General features: G+C 48.3%; 2 protein-coding genes across 2 annotated transcripts; both read right to left on the reverse strand.

The window, feature by feature from the left end:
• Positions 1-3,801: 3,801 nt before the first annotated feature.
• On the reverse strand, positions 3,802-6,296 carry LOC100285598 (uncharacterized). Its single transcript, NM_001158489.2, has 3 exons — positions 5,856-6,296; positions 4,642-5,751; positions 3,802-4,557 (listed from the first exon to the last, which is right to left on the reverse strand). The coding sequence occupies exons 1-3, from the start codon at positions 6,116-6,118 to the stop codon at positions 4,251-4,253; spliced, it is 1,680 nt and encodes a 559-aa protein (NP_001151961.2). The 5' UTR covers positions 6,119-6,296; the 3' UTR covers positions 3,802-4,250.
• Positions 6,297-7,285: 989 nt separating this feature from the next.
• Positions 7,286-13,360, reverse strand: LOC103630517 (probable leucine-rich repeat receptor-like protein kinase At5g49770). The gene is made up of 19 exons (XM_008651580.3): positions 12,794-13,360; positions 12,446-12,569; positions 12,232-12,303; positions 11,828-11,902; positions 11,661-11,732; positions 11,349-11,510; positions 11,171-11,242; positions 10,999-11,070; positions 10,817-10,888; positions 10,661-10,729; positions 10,483-10,557; positions 10,323-10,394; positions 10,089-10,223; positions 9,510-9,985; positions 9,231-9,395; positions 8,856-8,995; positions 8,470-8,689; positions 8,098-8,330; positions 7,286-7,990 (listed from the first exon to the last, which is right to left on the reverse strand). Exons 1-19 carry the CDS (start codon positions 12,903-12,905, stop codon positions 7,484-7,486), a joined length of 2,925 nt encoding a protein of 974 aa, XP_008649802.1. The 5' UTR covers positions 12,906-13,360; the 3' UTR covers positions 7,286-7,483.
• Positions 13,361-18,215: the final 4,855 nt, after the last annotated feature.

Raw genomic sequence — 18,215 nt, forward strand, 5'->3', positions numbered from 1 at the left:
CGTGCCCTAGCAAGGTCGATGCCGTGGGCTGCCGCCGACGAGGTGGCCATCCTTGGCATCCGTGCCCCAGCACGCGACCACGGGAGCAGAACCCTTCTCCCGCCACATCCTCATCGCCCCCGATGCCAAAGCTGGCGCCTGGGCTCATATATTTATGCAATAGGGATTTGGGTTAAGATTCAAAAAGACTCAGGAACACTTCCCTACTCTAGATGAAGTTAAGGGTATGAGTGAGTTGTTTCCCCTATTTGTTAATTTATTATTCTTGAATTATACCAATCGACTGAATCCTTTTTCGGTACGCTGCTCCTGCGCTAGCCGGCCACCTCCACCTTGCTTGAGGTCGTTGCGACAGGAAAGAAGGGGTACACGTGTTACGTGTATGTGTGATCCTGGGCGTTGAGCTCAGTAGGTATGATGGTTGGACCAGGATTGATGAGGGTGATTTGTCTTTTCCTACTCGTGTTCTTTGATTTTTGTCGACTTAATTTGCGTTCTTTTGTCAATGGAACATCCATCCCAGGTACCTTTGGAGCACCCAAAAAGATTCTATATAGGGATGACATTTAGCTATGGTGCAGATAATAAGTTCCTTGGAGGTATATTTATCCGTTTTAAATTCTTAGAAGGTGTCGTTTCAATATTTTTGATGACTCGCATGAATAGATTTTTTGTATGATCATGCTATTTTGATGTTTCCATGCGGAGTAGTGGCAAAGATTTTTTGTTGCCTGAAGACCACACAATGTCGATTATGAACTAGAGATTGCAGGAAGTTGGGAAATATATCACCTTAGACAAATTTGATAAAACGGCTCGCCCATTGCAATACTAGCTGAAGATTTTCCTCCAACTGCTCCTCAACCCTTGCATGTTCGCTTCTGCAAAGATATTGAATTACAAGGAGGAAAACTGGTAATCTCTAGCTCTGTTACATTGGACACTTTCATAAGTAGACAAAAAGAATTTTGTATTTTTTGGACTTTATTATGGTATTTTTCCTTACAAGACAGAAAAGGTATTTTGCCTTACTACCAGCTCTACTACCACACCAGGTAGCTGCTTCCTTTCTCTCTACGTGTTGTAGCGTTCCACTGATTGGGCGTCGATGGTAGAATTTCGTGATGAACTAATGAAAGGAAGGTTTGCCGCTTGCGTGCGACCTGTCTCCCCCCCCTTTCTGTTCAATTGATTGATGGTTGCTTCTCTCACGTAGTTGTTATTTTCACTTGAATATATTCCTCTATCTTGTTTTTTGCTGCTGCAGACGGAGGTTGATTACCTTGGCCAACTTTAGTTCCTCTTTGTTACTTCTGTCGGATAAGACAGAGATAGGGTTTAAAGGCAACAGTCGGAACTTTTTGTGCCTAAATATAGTCACGACACTTTCACAAACATCATTTGCAAATCTGAACACTAGGCTTGATATTACTTTGTTTTCATGTTAACAAACGGAAGAGGTTATTATGGATCCAGTAGGAATTCTGTGACATAGTTTTACTCCTTCGAATGGCACGCAGTAGGTTCACAAATTTGGTAGAGACCAAGTTACGGAAGTACTTCCACATATGATCAGCCTCGAAGGCTAGAGCATTGTTTGCTCTCAAATTGACAGCTTAATGAGTTTACAATACCAGACAATTACTTAATTGCCGTAATGTTGGTACCAGACTTCATGAGTATATATATGACACCTTCATAATCGTTAACACTGTTGATACCATATCAAGTTCTTCTCATGCGTATTTTTCCTTTGCTTCTTGTTGAGAGATCAGACCCATCAAAAGTGACCAGCAAGACAAGTTTGTCGTCAGTCCCTTCCACAATTAAGAGCAACTCAAGTCGTTCAACACTGACTCTTCCATCAATGAGAGATTGAAATGAGCTTCCTACTCCTCGGACAGAAGGTGAAATCTTGTCATCTTCTAATTTGAAGGCATTCACGTTCAATGATCTAAAAAATGCAACCAAGAACTTCCGACCGGACAGCCTTCTTGGGGAAGGAGGGTTTGGGCATGTCTACAAAGGTTGGATTGATGAGCACACGCTTGCTCCTTCAAGACCTGGGAGTGGTATGGTTGTTGCTGTGAAGAAGCTTAAACCGGAAGGTTTTCAAGGACACAAGGAATGGCTGGTAGGCTTGGAGCTCTTCTAGATTTTCCCTGCTCCTAGGACATCTGTCGTTGTTCATGAATCATGACTGTTCTTCCTTTTTTCTGCTGCAGACAGAGGTTGATTACCTTGGTCAACTTCACCACAAGAATCTTGTTAAGCTCATTGGTTATTGCTCAGATGGTGAAAATCGGCTTCTGGTGTATGAATTTATGCCCAAGGGAAGTTTGGAGAACCATCTGTTTAGAAGTGTGTGTTTCATCTCTATGGCTCTGCTTTGTTAAGACCCAGTTTCTTATAACTTTCTTGTTCATTCCATTTAACCATGCAATATTTCTCCTGTTTAGGAGGTGCTGATCCTTTGTCAAGGGCAAAGGCTCAAAGTTGCCATTAGAGCTGCTAGGGGCTTGTCATTTTTACATGATGCTGAAAACCAAGTCATATATCGTGATTTCAAGGCATCAAACATTCTTCTCGCCTCAGTAAGCTTAATTAGGAATTCAAGACATCCAGCTCTGATTGCCGACCATGTCTGCCTTGTCGAATGGTCCTTTATCATTATTATTTAATTATATGGTTTGCTTAGCTGCTTATTACATCTGAATTCTGTAGGGTGCTTTTAAGAAAATTATTGTATTCTTCTTTAACTCTTCGTGTATAATTTTTTGTTAGGTCTTGTACTGTAGTTATTGAGTTATCTCACATTTTTGTATTTCATGGCCAGATTGAACAACATGAATCTCTAGAGAACATCTTTAGCCCTGTCCTTGAAACTACTGCTCAGGCTTATGGTGAAGATGACAACATTCAACCTTCTTCAGGTTGTACGGATGCTGGGCCACCTCTGTCATCACCCAATCCAGGTTGCTCTCTCATAACAATATAATACATATAGCATAGTTATCTATTTTAATTTATAAAGATTGCAAATATTTTTATCAGTGACGAAGCAAGCATTAGATATTGCCAGGGTCAGCTAAGTTCGATTCAGATTGTGATTTATAAAGAATTTTACATACTATAACATGAGTCAATTGTTGGCATTAGATTGTTTTTACTATACCAGGAAACGCGAACGGGTGACAATGAAGAGCTTGGACGAGGCCCGGAAATCCTTTGGGACAGACGAGGACATTCTCTTGGTAGGATTTGCGCTATGATTTGCTGCTTACATTTTAGCCGCATCATGCTCTGTGCTTGCGCTTGAAACACGGCCTTCGTGCTTACTTACCTCGCTTAAGGCCTTAACGTTGGTGCATTCTTGCACAGCCCGCACATGTCAAGCACCACACTTCCACGATGGTATTTCGTTTTTCTGCTGAACTCAACCACCCCAAAAAATTCCCAATCGCGTTTTGTTTGTTTTCCTTCGTGTAAAACAGATAGCCATGTTAAAACTTCAACTTGTTTTGTTTTATACCGTTCAAAATCAAATGGCATGTGTTGTGCTCGTCTTGCGGCAAGGGTTCCAAATGACTCCTTAAAAATGATGTGAACTACCCCTTTGTTCTTTTTTATTTGACCGTTGTTCAGTTCAAAAATAAACTAGCGTACGATAAACATTTGAAAATGGAGGTAGTAATAATTTAGAACAAAAGAAGTGTATTGGTGGGTTTCGACTTAGGGGAGGAGCCTTATCAAATGCTTCAGAAGAAATAGTTATTTATATCCACTTTTAGTGATTCTAACAAAATGTTAATTATTATTTTTATATATTAACATATTTTATCATATTGATACCGTAGCAACGCACGGGCATATATCTAGTTTTAGATCTGAAAAAATAAAAAGGTTGGTAGGGCTAAGGTTATTGGTTTTTCAAGTAGCTCAAAAACGGAAACAAACCCGAAATGTCAAGATCAAAGATAAACAAGCAGAGAAAACTACAAAATGTAACGATAGAACATGCATACCCAATGACTTGTTGGTGTAAATAAATGGTGAGATAAAGTTATATATATAACTCCCATTACAATGATTTTTTGAGAACCCCAGTACAGTGATTTGAGAGGGCATGCATCTCAAGGTTATATATATCCACTCATGCGTTCCCATCCGCCCGGCTGCCCCCCAGCCGACGTTCCTTGAGTTTGGATTGGATGGTCAGACCACGAGGAGAAAACGAGGCCTTCGTCGTCTTAGCGCGCGGGGGCGTAGGACGGCGGCAGCGGCAGCCCCACGACCTTGCCGCAGCGGAGGGCGTTGTCGGGCATGTTGTACTCGTCGCGCAGTGATCGCGCCGGCGAGACGACGCTGATGTAGAACTGCTCCCCGAGGTAGTACCGCTCCCAGATGTTGGAATGCACGCTCCACATGCCCGCGTTGTCGAACGTCAGCATGATTGCCGTCCATGACCGCGGGTACACCTGGATCGTGTGCCGGCTCACCGTGTCCAGCAGGTTGTACGTCTTCCTCACCTCCGGCGACCACTTCCCGGGGCCCATCCTACAGATAGATAGACAGCATGCATGGCTCATATATATTTGCTCAAAAAATAAAAAGAAAAATCGACGATGAGCACGTGCGTACCCGACGCCGAAGAAGGCGTAGCCATCGACGTGGAGGGAGTCTATGCTCTTCTCGGGGTTCTCGAAGACGATCTCGATGAAGGTGCGGAACTCGGCGGTGATGACATTGGGGATGACATGGAGGGGCCCGTTCACGGCAGGGGGCACGTCGCCCATCTGGTTGTAGCTGAATACCCCGTCGGTGGCGTTGAAGTACTCGGCGAGCTTCACGGGGGTCTCGGGGTCCCTGTGAGAGATGCCGTTGAAGCCGTAGCGGAGCTTGCCGTCGATGTGGCCACGGGAGACCATGACCTTGATGGTGCGGGTGATGTTGATCTGGCCGTAGTGGTAGGAGCCCTGCGGGTTGGGCCGCGCGGCGCTGGCCGTCAGGTTCCAGCGGAACGACCTGGCCTGGTTGATGGACCAGGCCCAGCCGGCCGGTGGCTCGGTCATGTTCGGCGACGGCGGGGCGCTGGAGCCGGCGTAGCGGATGACGGCGGACGCGGACTTGGCGTCGTGGATGAACCGCGTGGAGGCCACCATGTAGTAGTCGCCGGGCTTCTGGTCGGCGTCGACGAGCACGGAGAGGCAGTGGCCGACGTGGACGTCGAGCGAGTCGTACGTGTTCTGCAGGGTGTGGGAGCCCTCCAGCTCGACCAGCTTCATGTAGTGGCCCTGGATGCGGAAGTTGAGCGACGCCTTGATCCCGGTGTTGCAGACGCGGAGGCGGTACGTCTTGCCGGCCTCGAAGGTGAAGGCAGGCGCGGCCTCCAGGTCCTTGCCGCCCTTGCCGTTGATGAGCACGCCCGCGGGGCGGCCCACGCCCTTGCCGGCGTCGATCTGGCGGGCTAGCACCTCGTGGTCCTTGGTGTACCAGTCTCCGATGAGCACCACGTGGTCGTTCTCCGGCGGGGGCTGGTCGAACGGGACCGGGATGAGGAGGCGGCTGACCACGCTGATGGCCCCGTAGCCGCCCGCCGCCCGCTGCATGCCGATGGACGGGAAGTAGAAGAAGCTGCCGATCTGGTCCTTGGGCTGCCACTTGTACGTGAAGTTGGTGTTAGGCAGGATCGGACACTGCGTGCCTGGCATCCCGTCCATCCACGAGTTCTTCCTGTGCTGCATCCCGTTCCTGCGTGCAGTAATGCCAAGTCAGCCCGTTGGTATCGAAATGAAATGCATGCATGTATGTATGCATCGCAGAGGTGCAGTGCAGGCTAGTGGCGGCGCACGGACCAGGTGAAAAGGAGCGGATGGTCGAGCTGGTTGAAGACGTTGACGACGATGTTGTTGTTGGAGGAGCAGTTGATCCTGGGGCCGGGGAACTCGCCGTTGATGAGGATGACCTTCTGGGGCACGCCCAGCAGGGACTTGGTCCCGTACGTCACCTTCCACTCGAAGAACAGGTACGGGTCCTCGGCCCGCGCCAGGGTCGCCAACGCCGACAGGACCAGCAGCACGCCGGTGGCGGCGGCGGCAACACGCGTCGTCGTCGCCATGTCTCTCGTTGCTCTGCTCCACCCGAGTACGTATCTACCAATCGATCAGCCTCTCATAAAGGATGTAATGAGGAGTTGTTGCGGTGAGATAGAACTATTCTACTACGAGGAGGCCATGGAAGACGTCCCGGGTGGTGATAGGTGGAGGCCGAAGGGGTAACCGGGAAGGCTTCGAATTGACGAGGGGACGCCGAGGCGGGGCTTTATAGCGCCAACGGGCGGTGCTCGTTTAGGACGACGCATGCTGGGTGCTGGCCATGGCCCGAAGTGGAAGGTCGCGCGCGCGGGGCGGGCGGATTGTTCGCGCGTCCGCCCGTTCGGGCGACCGCGTCCTCTCCTGACCCTCTGAAAATTAATTAACAGATCTGTATTTGGCATTCAAAAACCACCTCACCTGCTGTGAAGTAGACCGAGTCCCAGAATTCACATGGGCTAAAAAAAACCTGTAATAAAATTTAGTAAGCCCATAAAAAACCAGTACTATATAAAATTTAAATTCCATGCTAATATATGATACAAATTCAAAAAGAAAACTATATGAATAAAAGAAGCAAACATATTGTTAGTTTTTTGCTGACCGGATCCAAATTATATGTACCTTTTCGAATATTGATTTGTCGATCTACTCGAAGTGTAGGGCCATCGGGGAAGGAGGCGGGGTCAGGCAACCTTTCCGGCAGAGAATCAATGCTCGCTTGTTTGCTAAACTCGTCATCTGTCGGAGATGAGGCGTCGGGAAGGGGTCAGGATCGAAGGGGTCAGGGTCGGACGACAACGCACGTCGAGAAGGTGACAACGACGGGCAGCGCCAGGAACGGGGCATCGGAGCAGATTGGTTCAAGTGGTGTTGGAAATAATGGGATCACACAAATAGATGTAAGAACTGGACTGAAAAGGAGGACAAGAATTAGGAGATTTGAACTGATCTGAATAAGAGACCTAGGATAAAACTGATTTGATCTACATAAAACTTTTATTTTTTCTGTACTTAACAATAAATGAACATTAGATATAAGAGGGGGGCCACGGACCCCCTTGCCTCCCATGTGAATCGGCCACTGCCTTTGCCAATCATTCATGAACCCAAAATATAGCAATTTGAACTGGGAAATCACTGGTCATATAAGGAAAATGGAGTTTCCAAACTAGTCCATAAGTTTGAAACGGTGAGAGAAAATCTGACTTCTAAATAAGAACAGAACAACTTATCTTGGAAAATTTCGAGGAATGTACAGTTTGCGTCATGATAGATCGGAAGTAGCATGGTAAAAATTAAGCTCGAGAAACCAAAAAATATAAACGTGAAATATAATACAAATCTATACAATGTATCTCACAAGCTATACAAGTCTGAAACTGGAAGGTCTACTTAGGCTTGACCTCGAAGTACGGCATGTAGTCCGACGCGTTGTCCCCGTACGAGCCTCTCGTGATCTCGACGTCGCTGTACGGGTGCGACCTCGCTCCGCCGCCGGCGCCGTCGAAGTCGTTGGCGGAGGAGCCGGCGGAGCTGGTGGCCCCGTCGGGCCCGGAGACCTCGTTCTGCAGCATGGCCTCGATGTCCTTCACCACCTCGCCCATGGCCGGCCGCGCCGCCGCCGACTCGTCCACGCACAGCATCGCCAGCTGCACGAACCGCCTGAACCCGGCGGTGCGCGCGTTGTCCCGGATCGCCGGGTCCAGGAGGCCCCGCAGCCCGTAGTGGTCGCGGTCGTTGGGGTCGATGGCCAGCTTGACCTCGCGCACGATGTACTTGCCGCTCTCGATCGGCTGCCGCCCGCTCACCAGCTCCAGCATCACCACCCCGAAGCTGTACACGTCGCTCTTCTCCGACAGCTGCTGCGTCATGTAGTACTCCGGATCCAAGTAACCCTGCATAAATACACCACATGCTTAGTTAAGTTTATATTTGATGATAATTTTGATCGTTCAGGTTCCTGCTAGTAGTATGGTGTTGTGTTTCCGTTGTGATGACTCACCAGCGTTCCTTTCACTTGCGTGGAGACGTGGCCCTTCTGGGTGTCCGCGACGAGCTTGGAGAGGCCGAAGTCGGCGACCTTGGCTTTGAGGTGGTCGTCGAGGAGGATATTGGTGGACTTGACGTCCCGGTGGATGATAGGCGGATCGGCGAGCTCGTGAAGGTACGCAAGTCCCCTCGCTGACCCGAGCGCGATCCTGAGCCTCTTCTTCCAGTCCAGGTACGTTCCTCTCACTGCATGGCGGCCGTTCATGCATGCGTACACAGATTGTTGAGTGAACAACTGATGCTACGATTACAACTGAACTGGGAGATGGAAATTCTGTGAAATGTTGTATATATATGCGGTGGACGGGTGGTTTTGTCCATGTACCTAGTAAGTTCTCTCTCAGCGTTCCGCTGGAGACGTACTCGTACACCAGCATCTGCTCCCCTTGTTCGTAGCAGAAGCCAATCAGGCTCACCAGGTTCCTGTGATGAACCCTGGACAGCAGCTCGATCTCGTTCTTGAACTCCACCACACCTTGCATTGATCCGCGCTCTGCTCTCTTTATGGCAACCCGCGTTCCATCAACGAGTGTTCCCTTGTACACCTTTTAAAATTTGCCAGTTTTGATATATATGTGAGTTGCCTGAATATATTTGAATAATAGGCAGTTTACCTAACACTGGATTTCTTTTATCCAATGGTTTTAACTATTTGTGCAGGTGCAGGCCCTCTTTAAGAAGGCCAAAACAGCTTGTTTTTTTGTTGGATACCTTTCCATAGCCTCCTGAGCCTATCTCATGGGTGTCCGAAAAATTGTTGGTGCAGTTCTTCAGCTCATTCAGAGAGAACAACCTTGCTCCTTTAAGCTGTGGAGCCCCTCCACTGTCTTTCTGGGAAACTCCCCATGAAACTGTCGTTTTGGAGCAAAATTCAGTTCAGATTTGACGTTAGTATTATTCTTGCCACCGTTTGTTTGGGTTACTACTGTTTGCAAACTGTGGCATGCCCTTGGCTATTATGAAAAAGTAACAACGAAAATCATGGTTACTTTCTAAATAAAAAGCTCCTTGCATTGAATCTCTCGCACAACACTGTCAGTGAACATAGCAGGAATTGAAAGGAACACGAAGTTTTCAAGTCCTTACCGAAAGGGTCGGTTCGTCCTGTCACTTCCTTGACCCTTCTTTTCTGTCGCAACGCAAATAATACCATGCCAATGAGGGCAATCACAAGAATTCCACCGGCTACCGCAATTCCAGCGATAGCGCCAGTGCTGATATGTGATTTTTTACTGCCACGAGAAGAAGCACCTGACACAGAAAGTCACAGTGAATTTCCATACCACGCCATATACTAGTTCTCCAAAAAAAAACATCATACTGCTTGAATACAGATTGGTTTTTTTGAGGGTGGAACTAAAGTACCTGCCAAAAGAGCGTATGGATCTGCAATGAAGTAATAGGGTCCAAAATTCGACGGTGGTTTGTAAGTCTGGTTGCTCAGATCGAAGCCTATCCGTATCAGATCCGCCACGCTGAAGGACACCCCAGACGACGGGAAAAGCGCCACCTGAATCTGGAGGTAGTTGTCGCTATTGAAGTGGATGTCGGAGAGGAACACGGAGCCATCGCGGAGAGACAACTGCGTCGTGAAGCTCGCCTCCAGCTGCTGAAAGGTGGCGCTGTTCGTCAGGTCCGTGAAGAGCGGCGCTCTGAATACCATCTTCCCGGCGTAGGGGTATGCGCAGCCGCAGTTTGCAGGGTTCAGGCGCTGGTCACTGGAACACGAGGCCGTAGAGGAGCACTTGGCCAGGCTGGTGTTGTACGCTATCATTCTCTCCTGCTTGAGGCTGCAGAAGACTTTCAACTCTGGGTCCACGCAGCCCGGGTTCCCTAGTAGCCTGGATACAGGTTTGGCAAGCAAGAAATGGAAGTGTGTTTCTCAGTTGTTTGGGTGGAGAAAAGAAGCAGCTTTTATGGATCTTGGGGCTGAGTGTTTCTTACACTAGAGTCTTGTTGTAGCTTGGGGTGACATTGGCAGCAGCAATGCCGTTATTCATGAGATTGATAGCCTGAAGCTGACTGCTGATGTTGCCTGTGACCTCAAGTGTCCCGTTGAACTCGTTGTTGCTCAGCACACTGTCTGGTCAGTTACAAAAGGAGGTCAACATGATAAAAAAAAATTCTTCCTTGTTTAAACTTATTCTTTTTAGTTTATAAAAGTTGCCAGAACATTACACTTGCTGCAGCTGGGGCAACCTGAAGAGACCCTTAGGGACAGCGCCAGAAAGCTTTCCAGAAGATATTGATCTGTGACATCAGAAGAAGATAACAAGGTGAGTTCACTACTGACATCTGATGATGACTGAAAAGAGCAACCAGTCTTAAGATAACTCACACGGAGGTTAGAGATGTTAAAGTTGTGAACCAGTTTGGGGCTGCTGAAACGGCGAAGGAGTTGTTGCTTAAATCCCTGGTTATGAAGCAACCGATTTTTCATCAGTAATCATACACGATAAAAAAAGATTGGTATGATCGGACAAAGAAGCATGGTGTCACTACAGTTAGTTTCTTACACGACATTCAATTTGGTCATGCTGCTTAGATCTGGCAACGGTCCAGTGAGCTGGTTGCTGGCCAAGTTCCTGCAGGAGGTTACATTTCTTTAATTGAATAATGGTGCTTGGTACCAGCTAAGACAGCTGGTTGTTTAAAGATCATGGGCCACTTACAGCTCGTTCAGATTGACCAAGTTGCTGATGTTAGGAGGAATCGTTCCCTTAAGGCTGTTCCTATCTAGTCGGCTGCCAAAGATGCGAAACAAGTTAATAAAGAGGGAAAAATACAATAAACCAACGTTTGTGAAGAAGAAAAAAAAATTCTCATGTTTCCGTAGAACCTGTGAGTTACTTACAGAACTTGGAGCGATGAAATGCCCCCTAGCTCCTCTGGTATCGGGCCAGTCAGTTGATTGCTGTCGAACAGTCTAACAAGTGTAGCAGCAAGACGAGTTAGCAGGGCGAGGGCGTGTTTTATCCATGCCTCGTGAACTGTATATATAGACAGAAAGTCTCGCGGTCGCTTACATGTGGATCAGGCTCATGTTGGAGTTGAAGAGGCCTGTGAGTGTTCCAGACAGCTGGTTCTTGTTGAAGTGGCTGCTCATACATCAGAAGTTCAGAACTTAGAAGTATTTACAGCAAATGAAAACGGTGGCATTGGGTACATTTTGGATACGAAAAGCACAAACCAAGATTGGCTTACAAGTGCTTCGTGTGGGTAAGTTGGTCGAGCCCCGGCGTTGTTGCTGTGGAGACCGGGATAGATCCAGTGAGCTGATTGTCAGCCAGATCCAGCCAGAAGAGGTTCGAGAGTAGACCCAGCGTAGGGGGTATTGTGCCGGTAAACTTGTTCGAATTCAACGCCCTAGAGAGAATGTGCGGCAAAACAACCAGTTCAGACGTTCAGTCTATGCTCCAACAAATCACAAGGACTGAAGACAGAACAGATCTTTTTTTTTTCTCCCTATAGATTTTCCATCGGAACAAATAAGCAGGGTAGTAGTTAGTTGATTACAGGAACGAGAGCTGCTGCAGGTTGCCGAGTTGCTGTGGGATGGCTCCGGTGAAGCTACAGCCTGCCAGGATCCTGAGAAGTATATAGTTCAGTTTTAAGCTCTGTACGTCGGACAAGGAAAAGCAGGGTCGGAAAAAAAATGGAGAGTAGTGTAGTAGGCGCCATACAGCGTGGTGAGCTGCGCCAGGTTCCCGATTGTAGCGGGCATTCGGCCGTTGAGACCGAGGTTGAAGGAAACGTCCCTGCAGGTGGTTATGCTGTGAGATAGAACACCTTTTTCCTTCCTCGCTTAGAAACTTAGCATATCATTTCTGTCGCATTATATTATTATAGAATATAGTACGTTCGTGTATATCTTGTTTCATTTTTTTTAACATAAGCTAGACCGATGAAGCCTGAAGAAAGCAGAGTTTGCAAGGTACTAGCTACAAGCCTAGATGATGCAGAAGTGTACATGAGCTCTGACCAGTTCTAAATCTTTGTACCCTACACCGTCTGAAAGGCAACAGCCATGGTGCCTTGCAGCAGCTGGGTGATTCGGAGGTTGGGGGAAGCAGGTGAGGTGACTTACAGGTACATGAGCTGGGTGAGCTGTCCGACGCTGTCGCTGAGCGTGCCCTGGATGTTGACACTTGACAGCCGCCTGCATGCAAACAAGGCACGCACGAAGCATGAAGACCCGTTCAGTTCAGTCTGGTGGATCGAATCGATCGGTGAACAAAGGAAGGAAGGAAGCTGCGCGGCAGCACGGCCGTGGCCTGCCTGCCTTGGCGCCTGGCACTCACAGCGACGTGACCCTGCCGTTGCTGCACATGATTCCGTCCCAGCCCCCGTCGCAGGGGTCGCTCGCCGAGGACCAGCTCAAGGGGGCGTTCGTCCATTGGCTCTGGATGGCGTTGAGAGCAGAAGCTGCGAAAAACAAGCTTTTTTTCATTCAGTTCATACTTGAGAAGAAAGGGCCGCAGAGACCAATTTATTTTTCTTGGACCAAAATCGTCCTGTCTGGTTTATAGGTTCTGGATACTGGCATGGCATGCCCGACGAGAACGGGAACGGAACGGGAGGAAGGATGAACCAGCAGCACGCCGCGGTACAAAGCAAGGAGCAGAGTTGATCTTGATCGCCGTACTAACCGTCCTGAGGGTTGATGGCGCAGAAGCCGGCGGGAACGCTCGCCGCCAGCACCGCCAGGGCCAGCAGCAGCGTCGTCGTCGGCGTGATACGGCGCCGCGTGGCCTCCTCCATCCTGCTGCCAAGCAATCACGCCGACGGCGGGCGACGAGATGCACGCTGGAGCACCCTCTTCTGTCTGCGATGACTCTTCTTTCCTCCTCTCGCTCTCTCTCTCTCTGTCGTGGAAACTGGCAAGGCTAGGAAACGGAGGACGAGAGCTATGTCCCGCAGGACGCAACTTGTACTAAAGGCGACGAGGTCGAGTCCACGCGACCGAGCCGCGCTGTGATTCATCAATCTAAGCCGGCGGGGCACCACACCAACCGCCTCCCCAGCGCGGCTTCCGCGGCCGGAGTGCTGGGTGGTGGTGGGAAGAGGTCAACGCAAGCAAATGGGCGGGCGCGCGCGCGAGCCCATGCGTTCAGAACCCCAAGCATGTCGCGCCGCTTCAGATAGCCGCCGGTCAAAGGGGGGAGGGGCGCTAGCTAGGAAAACAACCGCAGCCAGCAAGCCCAATTTGCGCTGATGCCAGCGCGTTTTCCTTTTGTTTTTTGTTCTTTATTAATTAAATCCTTGCTCGACGACTGCTGGTGGCAGGTAGCTTTCGCGGCCGGACCAGGCTTCATTGTTGTGATTGGCGCGTCGACCTCTCTCGGTCGCTTTTTTTCATACACCGCCTTCAGCTACGCTGTAATTGTAATGATATCCTTGTGATGGGTTCTTGCTTGGATGCTGCCTTGAGCCACGTCGTCCAACCAACCAACGCCCGCTAGCGTGTTGTTTAGAGGAGCAAGCAGTAGCTTACGTTATCATTAACCTATCCATACTTGAAGGATCGGAATTCGGATCCATGCGCGGCAGTCCGGCTGACTTTTTTTTTTTTTTTTTTTTTGCTGACGGCGGCAGCTGATTGAGAATTACTCCATGTGTCTCAAAACCGAATGCAACTTTGATAACCGCGTGAATAATAGTGCGGGGAGGCCGGAGAGTCTAGCTTCGTTTTAATAGAAGTTTCCTAGAATATATCAGGCCGGAGAGTCTAACTTTGATACAGGGGCTGCAGGTTGACAACGAAAGTTGTCAATATTAAAGTTGTTCAGGTTATACATCCGCAGTACTATAACACAAGAAAGACTCGGTGTATGTTTGGTTCAGTTTTTTTTTTTTTTTGACCTGCCTCTACTTCGGAAAACGAATGAGTTAAATCAAAGTGGGTTCGACTTTTTCAGCCTTTTCTCTAGTACAAATTTGGAATCAGTTTGGACCCTACTTTTGCTGCTTATCCACGCTCGTTATGTATAATAAAGAGATGTGGCAAATAGAAAATGAATAATTAGGTGTTCTAATAAATGAAATAAAAAATGTTTTTAATAAAAATATCAGAAATTGAATTGTAAAACTGATTTACTAACTCGATATATTAATGGAAAGATACGGCAAATAGAAAATAAAAATAAGATTAAAATAGTTAATTAGATTTATTTATTAAGAGGTATATTTAAATACAGTGCAAATGTACGCTATATGGTCTGTTCACGATATACAACTCACGACGGTTTGAACTAATGACTTCCACCGTTTTTTACACAGACAACTTACTTCAGTTTTTTTCCATAGCAAACAATAGAAAACAACTTTTCTCGCGGCAGACACCATAACCAAATGCACTCTCAATGGATTGATAATAATTGCATTTTAAAACGTTGTTCTATAGAAGATTAAATATAAATACGTAATTAAAAGTTTTTATTTTAAAGAACACCATAAACGGAATCATCTTTAGTATAAGTTAAAAATATATCAACAAGTGCGATACACATTTTAAAAATTTATCAATAAGTGTGATACATATTTTTTCTAATTATTTTGTACTTTTAGTTTAAGTATTATGTGAAAGGAAATTAGGCTTACACCTATTTCCTAAACTAATTTTGGTGGTTGAATTGCCCAACACAAATAATTGGACTAACTAGTTTGCCCAAGTCTATAAGATCTACAGGTGCCAAAAGTTCACAATAAGCCAATAACAAGATCAAGAGAAAGGGTTCAAACAAAGGAGCAAAGGGACAACCGAAGGCACCCTGGTCGGGTGCACCGGACAGTGTCCGATGCACCAGGGGACTCCAAGCTGAACTCTTCACCTTCGGGAATTTTCAGAGGCGCCGCGCTATAATTCACCGGACTGTCCGGTGTACACCGGACAGTGTCCGGTGCTCCAAGGGGACGCGACTCTGAACTCGCCAGCTTCGGAAATCTCCAACGGCTAGTCCGCTATAATTCACCGGACATGTCCGGTGTACACCGGACTGTTCGGTGTAACGACAGAGCAACGGTTATTTCGGCGCCAACGGTCACCTGCAGCGGCATTAAATGCGCGCCAGAGCGCGCAGAAGTCAGGCACGCGCGACATGGCGCACCGGACACTCTACAGTACATGTCCGGTGCGCCACCGGACATCCAGGGGGGCCCAGCAGTCAGAGCTCCAACGGTCGAAACCCTAACGACCTGGTGACGTGGCTGTCACACCGGACATGTCCGGTGTGCACCGGACTGTCCGGTGCACCATACGACAGACAGCTTCCACCAAACGGCTAGTTTGGTGGTTGGGGCTATAAATACCCCCAACCACCCCACATTCAAGTCATCCAAGTTTTCCACCTCTCAACCACTTACAAGAGCTAGGCATTCAATACAAGACACACCTAAGTGATCAAATCCTCTCCAAATCCACACAAGGCTTTAGTGATTAGAGAGAGAGAGATTTGTCGTGTTCTTTTGAGCTCTTGCGCTTGGATTGCTTCTTTCTTTCTCACTTGTTCTTGTGATCAAAACTCCATTGTAACCAAGGCAAGAGACACCAATTGTGTGGTGGTCCTTGCCGGGAAGTTTTGTTCCCGATTTGATTTGAAAAGAGAAGCTCACTCGGTCCAAGGGACCGTTTGAGAGAGGGTAAGGGTTGAAAGAGACCCGGCCTTTGTGGCCTCCTCAACGGGGAGTAGGTTTGCGAGAACCGAACCTCGGTAAAACAAATCTGCATGTCACACTCTTCATTCGTTTGCGATTTGTTTTGCCCCCTCTCTCTCGGACTCATTATTATTTCTAACGCTAACCCGGCTTGTAGTTGTGATTAATTTTGTAAATTTCAGTTTCGCCCTATTCACCCCCTCCCTCTAGGCGACTTTCAATTGGTATCAGAGCCCGGTGCTTCATTAGAGCCTAACCGCTCGAAGTGATGTCGGGAGATCACACCAAGAGGGAGATGGAGACCGGCGACAAGCCCACTACAAGTCACGGGAGCACTTCATCAGAAGAGTCCCGCACCAAGGGGAAGGAGAAGAAGAAGGACTCCTCCAACAAAGGGAAGGGGAAGGAGAAGAAATCTTCTTCCCACAAGTCGCATCGGAGAGGCGACAAGCACAAGAGGATGAGGAAAGTGGTCTACTACGAGACCGACACTTCATCAACGTCGACCTCCGACTCTGACGCGTCGTCCGTTACTTCTAAGCGCCAAGAGCGCAAGAAGTATAGTAAGATTCCTCTACGCTATCCCCATGTTTCAAAACGTACTCCTTTGCTCTCCGTTCCATTAGGCAAACCACCGGTTTTTTATGGTGAAGATTATAATATGTGGAGTGACAAAACGAGGCATCACCTAACCTCACTCCACACAAGCATATGGAATGTTGTTGAGTTTGGTGTACAGGTATCATCCGTAGGGGATGAGGACTACGACTCGGACGAGGTGGCCCAAATTCACCACTTTAACTCCCAAGCCACTACTATACTCCTCGCCTCTCTAAGTCGAGAGGAGTATAATAAGGTGCAAGGGTTAAAAAGTGCGAAGGAAATTTGGGATGTACTCAAGACCGCGCACAAAGGAGACAAGGTGACAAAAATCACCAAGCGGGAGACGATCGAGGGGGAGCTCGGTCGTTTCATGCTTCACCAAGGGGAGGATCCACAAGCTATGTACAACCGCTTGAAGACCTTGGTGAACCAAGTGCGCAACCTCGGGAGCGAAAAATGGGATGACCATGAGATGGTCAAGGTTATTCTTAGATCCCTCGTATTTCTTAACCCTACACAAGTTCAATTAATTCGAGGTGATCCTAGATATAAGCTAATGTCTCCCGAGGAAGTTATAGGCAAATTTGTGAGCTTTGAGCTAATGATTAAAGGCTCAAAGAAAATCATCGAGCAAGGGACCTCCTCCACGCCCGAGGCACAACCGGTCGCATTCAAGGCTACGGAGGAGAAGGAGGAGTCTACATCAAGTAGACAACCCATCGACGCCTCCAAGCTCGACAACGAGGAGATGGCGCTCATCATCAAGAGCTTCCGTCAAATCCTCAAGAAAAGGAGGGGGAAAGACTACAAGCTCCGCTCCAAGAAAGTGTGCTACAAATGTGGTAAGCCCGATCATTTTATAGCAAAATGTCCACTATCTAGTGACAGTGACAGGGGCGACGACAAGAAGGGCAAGAGAAGAGAAAAGAAAAGGTACCACAAGAAGAGGGGCGGCGATGCCCATGTGTGCCGCGAGTGGGATTCCGAGGAGAGCTCCTCCGACTCCTCCTCCGACGAGGACGCCGCCAACATCGCCGTCACCAAGGGACTTCTCTTCCCCAACGTCGGCCACAAGTGCCTCATGGCCAAGGACGGCAAAAGGAAGAAGGTTAAATCCAAATCCTCCACTAAATATGAGTCCTCTAGTGATGATAATGCTAGTGATGAGTGAAAGGGAAATGTGCCTTTGGGCCATTTCTAAGTATTTTGGTGATTGAGTGCCAACGCAAGTGCTTTTGTGTTGATCTATGCAATGTGGTGAACAAAGTGCAAATCATGTCAAAGGGTATGTTTCTAGACTTAGTACATTGTTTTATGGAGTAATGTATTGTGTCTAAGTGCTGGAAACAGGAAAGATTGAATTGGAAATGAGATGGCTCTGTTCAGCCAAAGTCAGCTCGGTCTGGGTGCACTGGACTGTCCGGTGGTGCACCGGACAGTGTCCGGTGCGCCAGGCTGGCTCAGGCGAACTGGCTGCTCTCGGGGAGAAATTAACGGCATACGACTATAATTCACCGGACTGTCCGATGTGCACCGGACAGTGTCCGGTGAGCCAACGGTCGGCCGGCCCAACGGTCGGCCGCGCGATCCGCGCGAGACACGTGGCCGAGCCAACGGTCGGGAGGGGGCACCGGACTGTCCGGTGTGCACCGGACAGTGTCTGGTGCGCCAACGGCTCCCAGGCGCCAACGGTCGGCTTCGCCAAATAAGGAAGGAGATCCGCACCGGACAGTGTCCGGTGCGCCAGGCGACAGAAGGCAAAAATTGCCTTCCCGGATTGCTCTCAACGGTTCCTAGCTGCCTTGGGGCTATAAA

Source organism: Zea mays, chromosome 6 (assembly GCF_902167145.1).
Source record: "Zea mays cultivar B73 chromosome 6, Zm-B73-REFERENCE-NAM-5.0, whole genome shotgun sequence".
NCBI lineage: Eukaryota > Viridiplantae > Streptophyta > Magnoliopsida > Poales > Poaceae > Zea > Zea mays.

Bases quoted from the DNA above. Each gene is read 5' to 3' on its own strand.
- LOC103630517 (XM_008651580.3), bottom strand. From the start codon at position 12,905: ATGGAGGAGGCCACGCGGCGCCGTATCACGCCGACGACGACGCTGCTG. The intron at 10,730-10,816 runs GTAAGTGGCCCA...AACCTCCTGCAG, and splicing joins TTGGTCAATCTGAACGAGCT to GAACTTGGCCAGCAACCAGC. The intron at 10,395-10,482 runs GTGAGTTATCTT...CTGATGTCACAG, and splicing joins TTAACATCTCTAACCTCCGT to ATCAATATCTTCTGGAAAGC.
- LOC100285598 (NM_001158489.2), bottom strand. From the start codon at position 6,118: ATGGCGACGACGACGCGTGTTGCCGCCGCCGCCACCGGCGTGCTGCTG. The intron at 5,752-5,855 runs GTCCGTGCGCCG...TACTGCACGCAG, and splicing joins CATCCGCTCCTTTTCACCTG to GAACGGGATGCAGCACAGGA. The intron at 4,558-4,641 runs GTACGCACGTGC...ATCTATCTGTAG, and splicing joins TACGCCTTCTTCGGCGTCGG to GATGGGCCCCGGGAAGTGGT.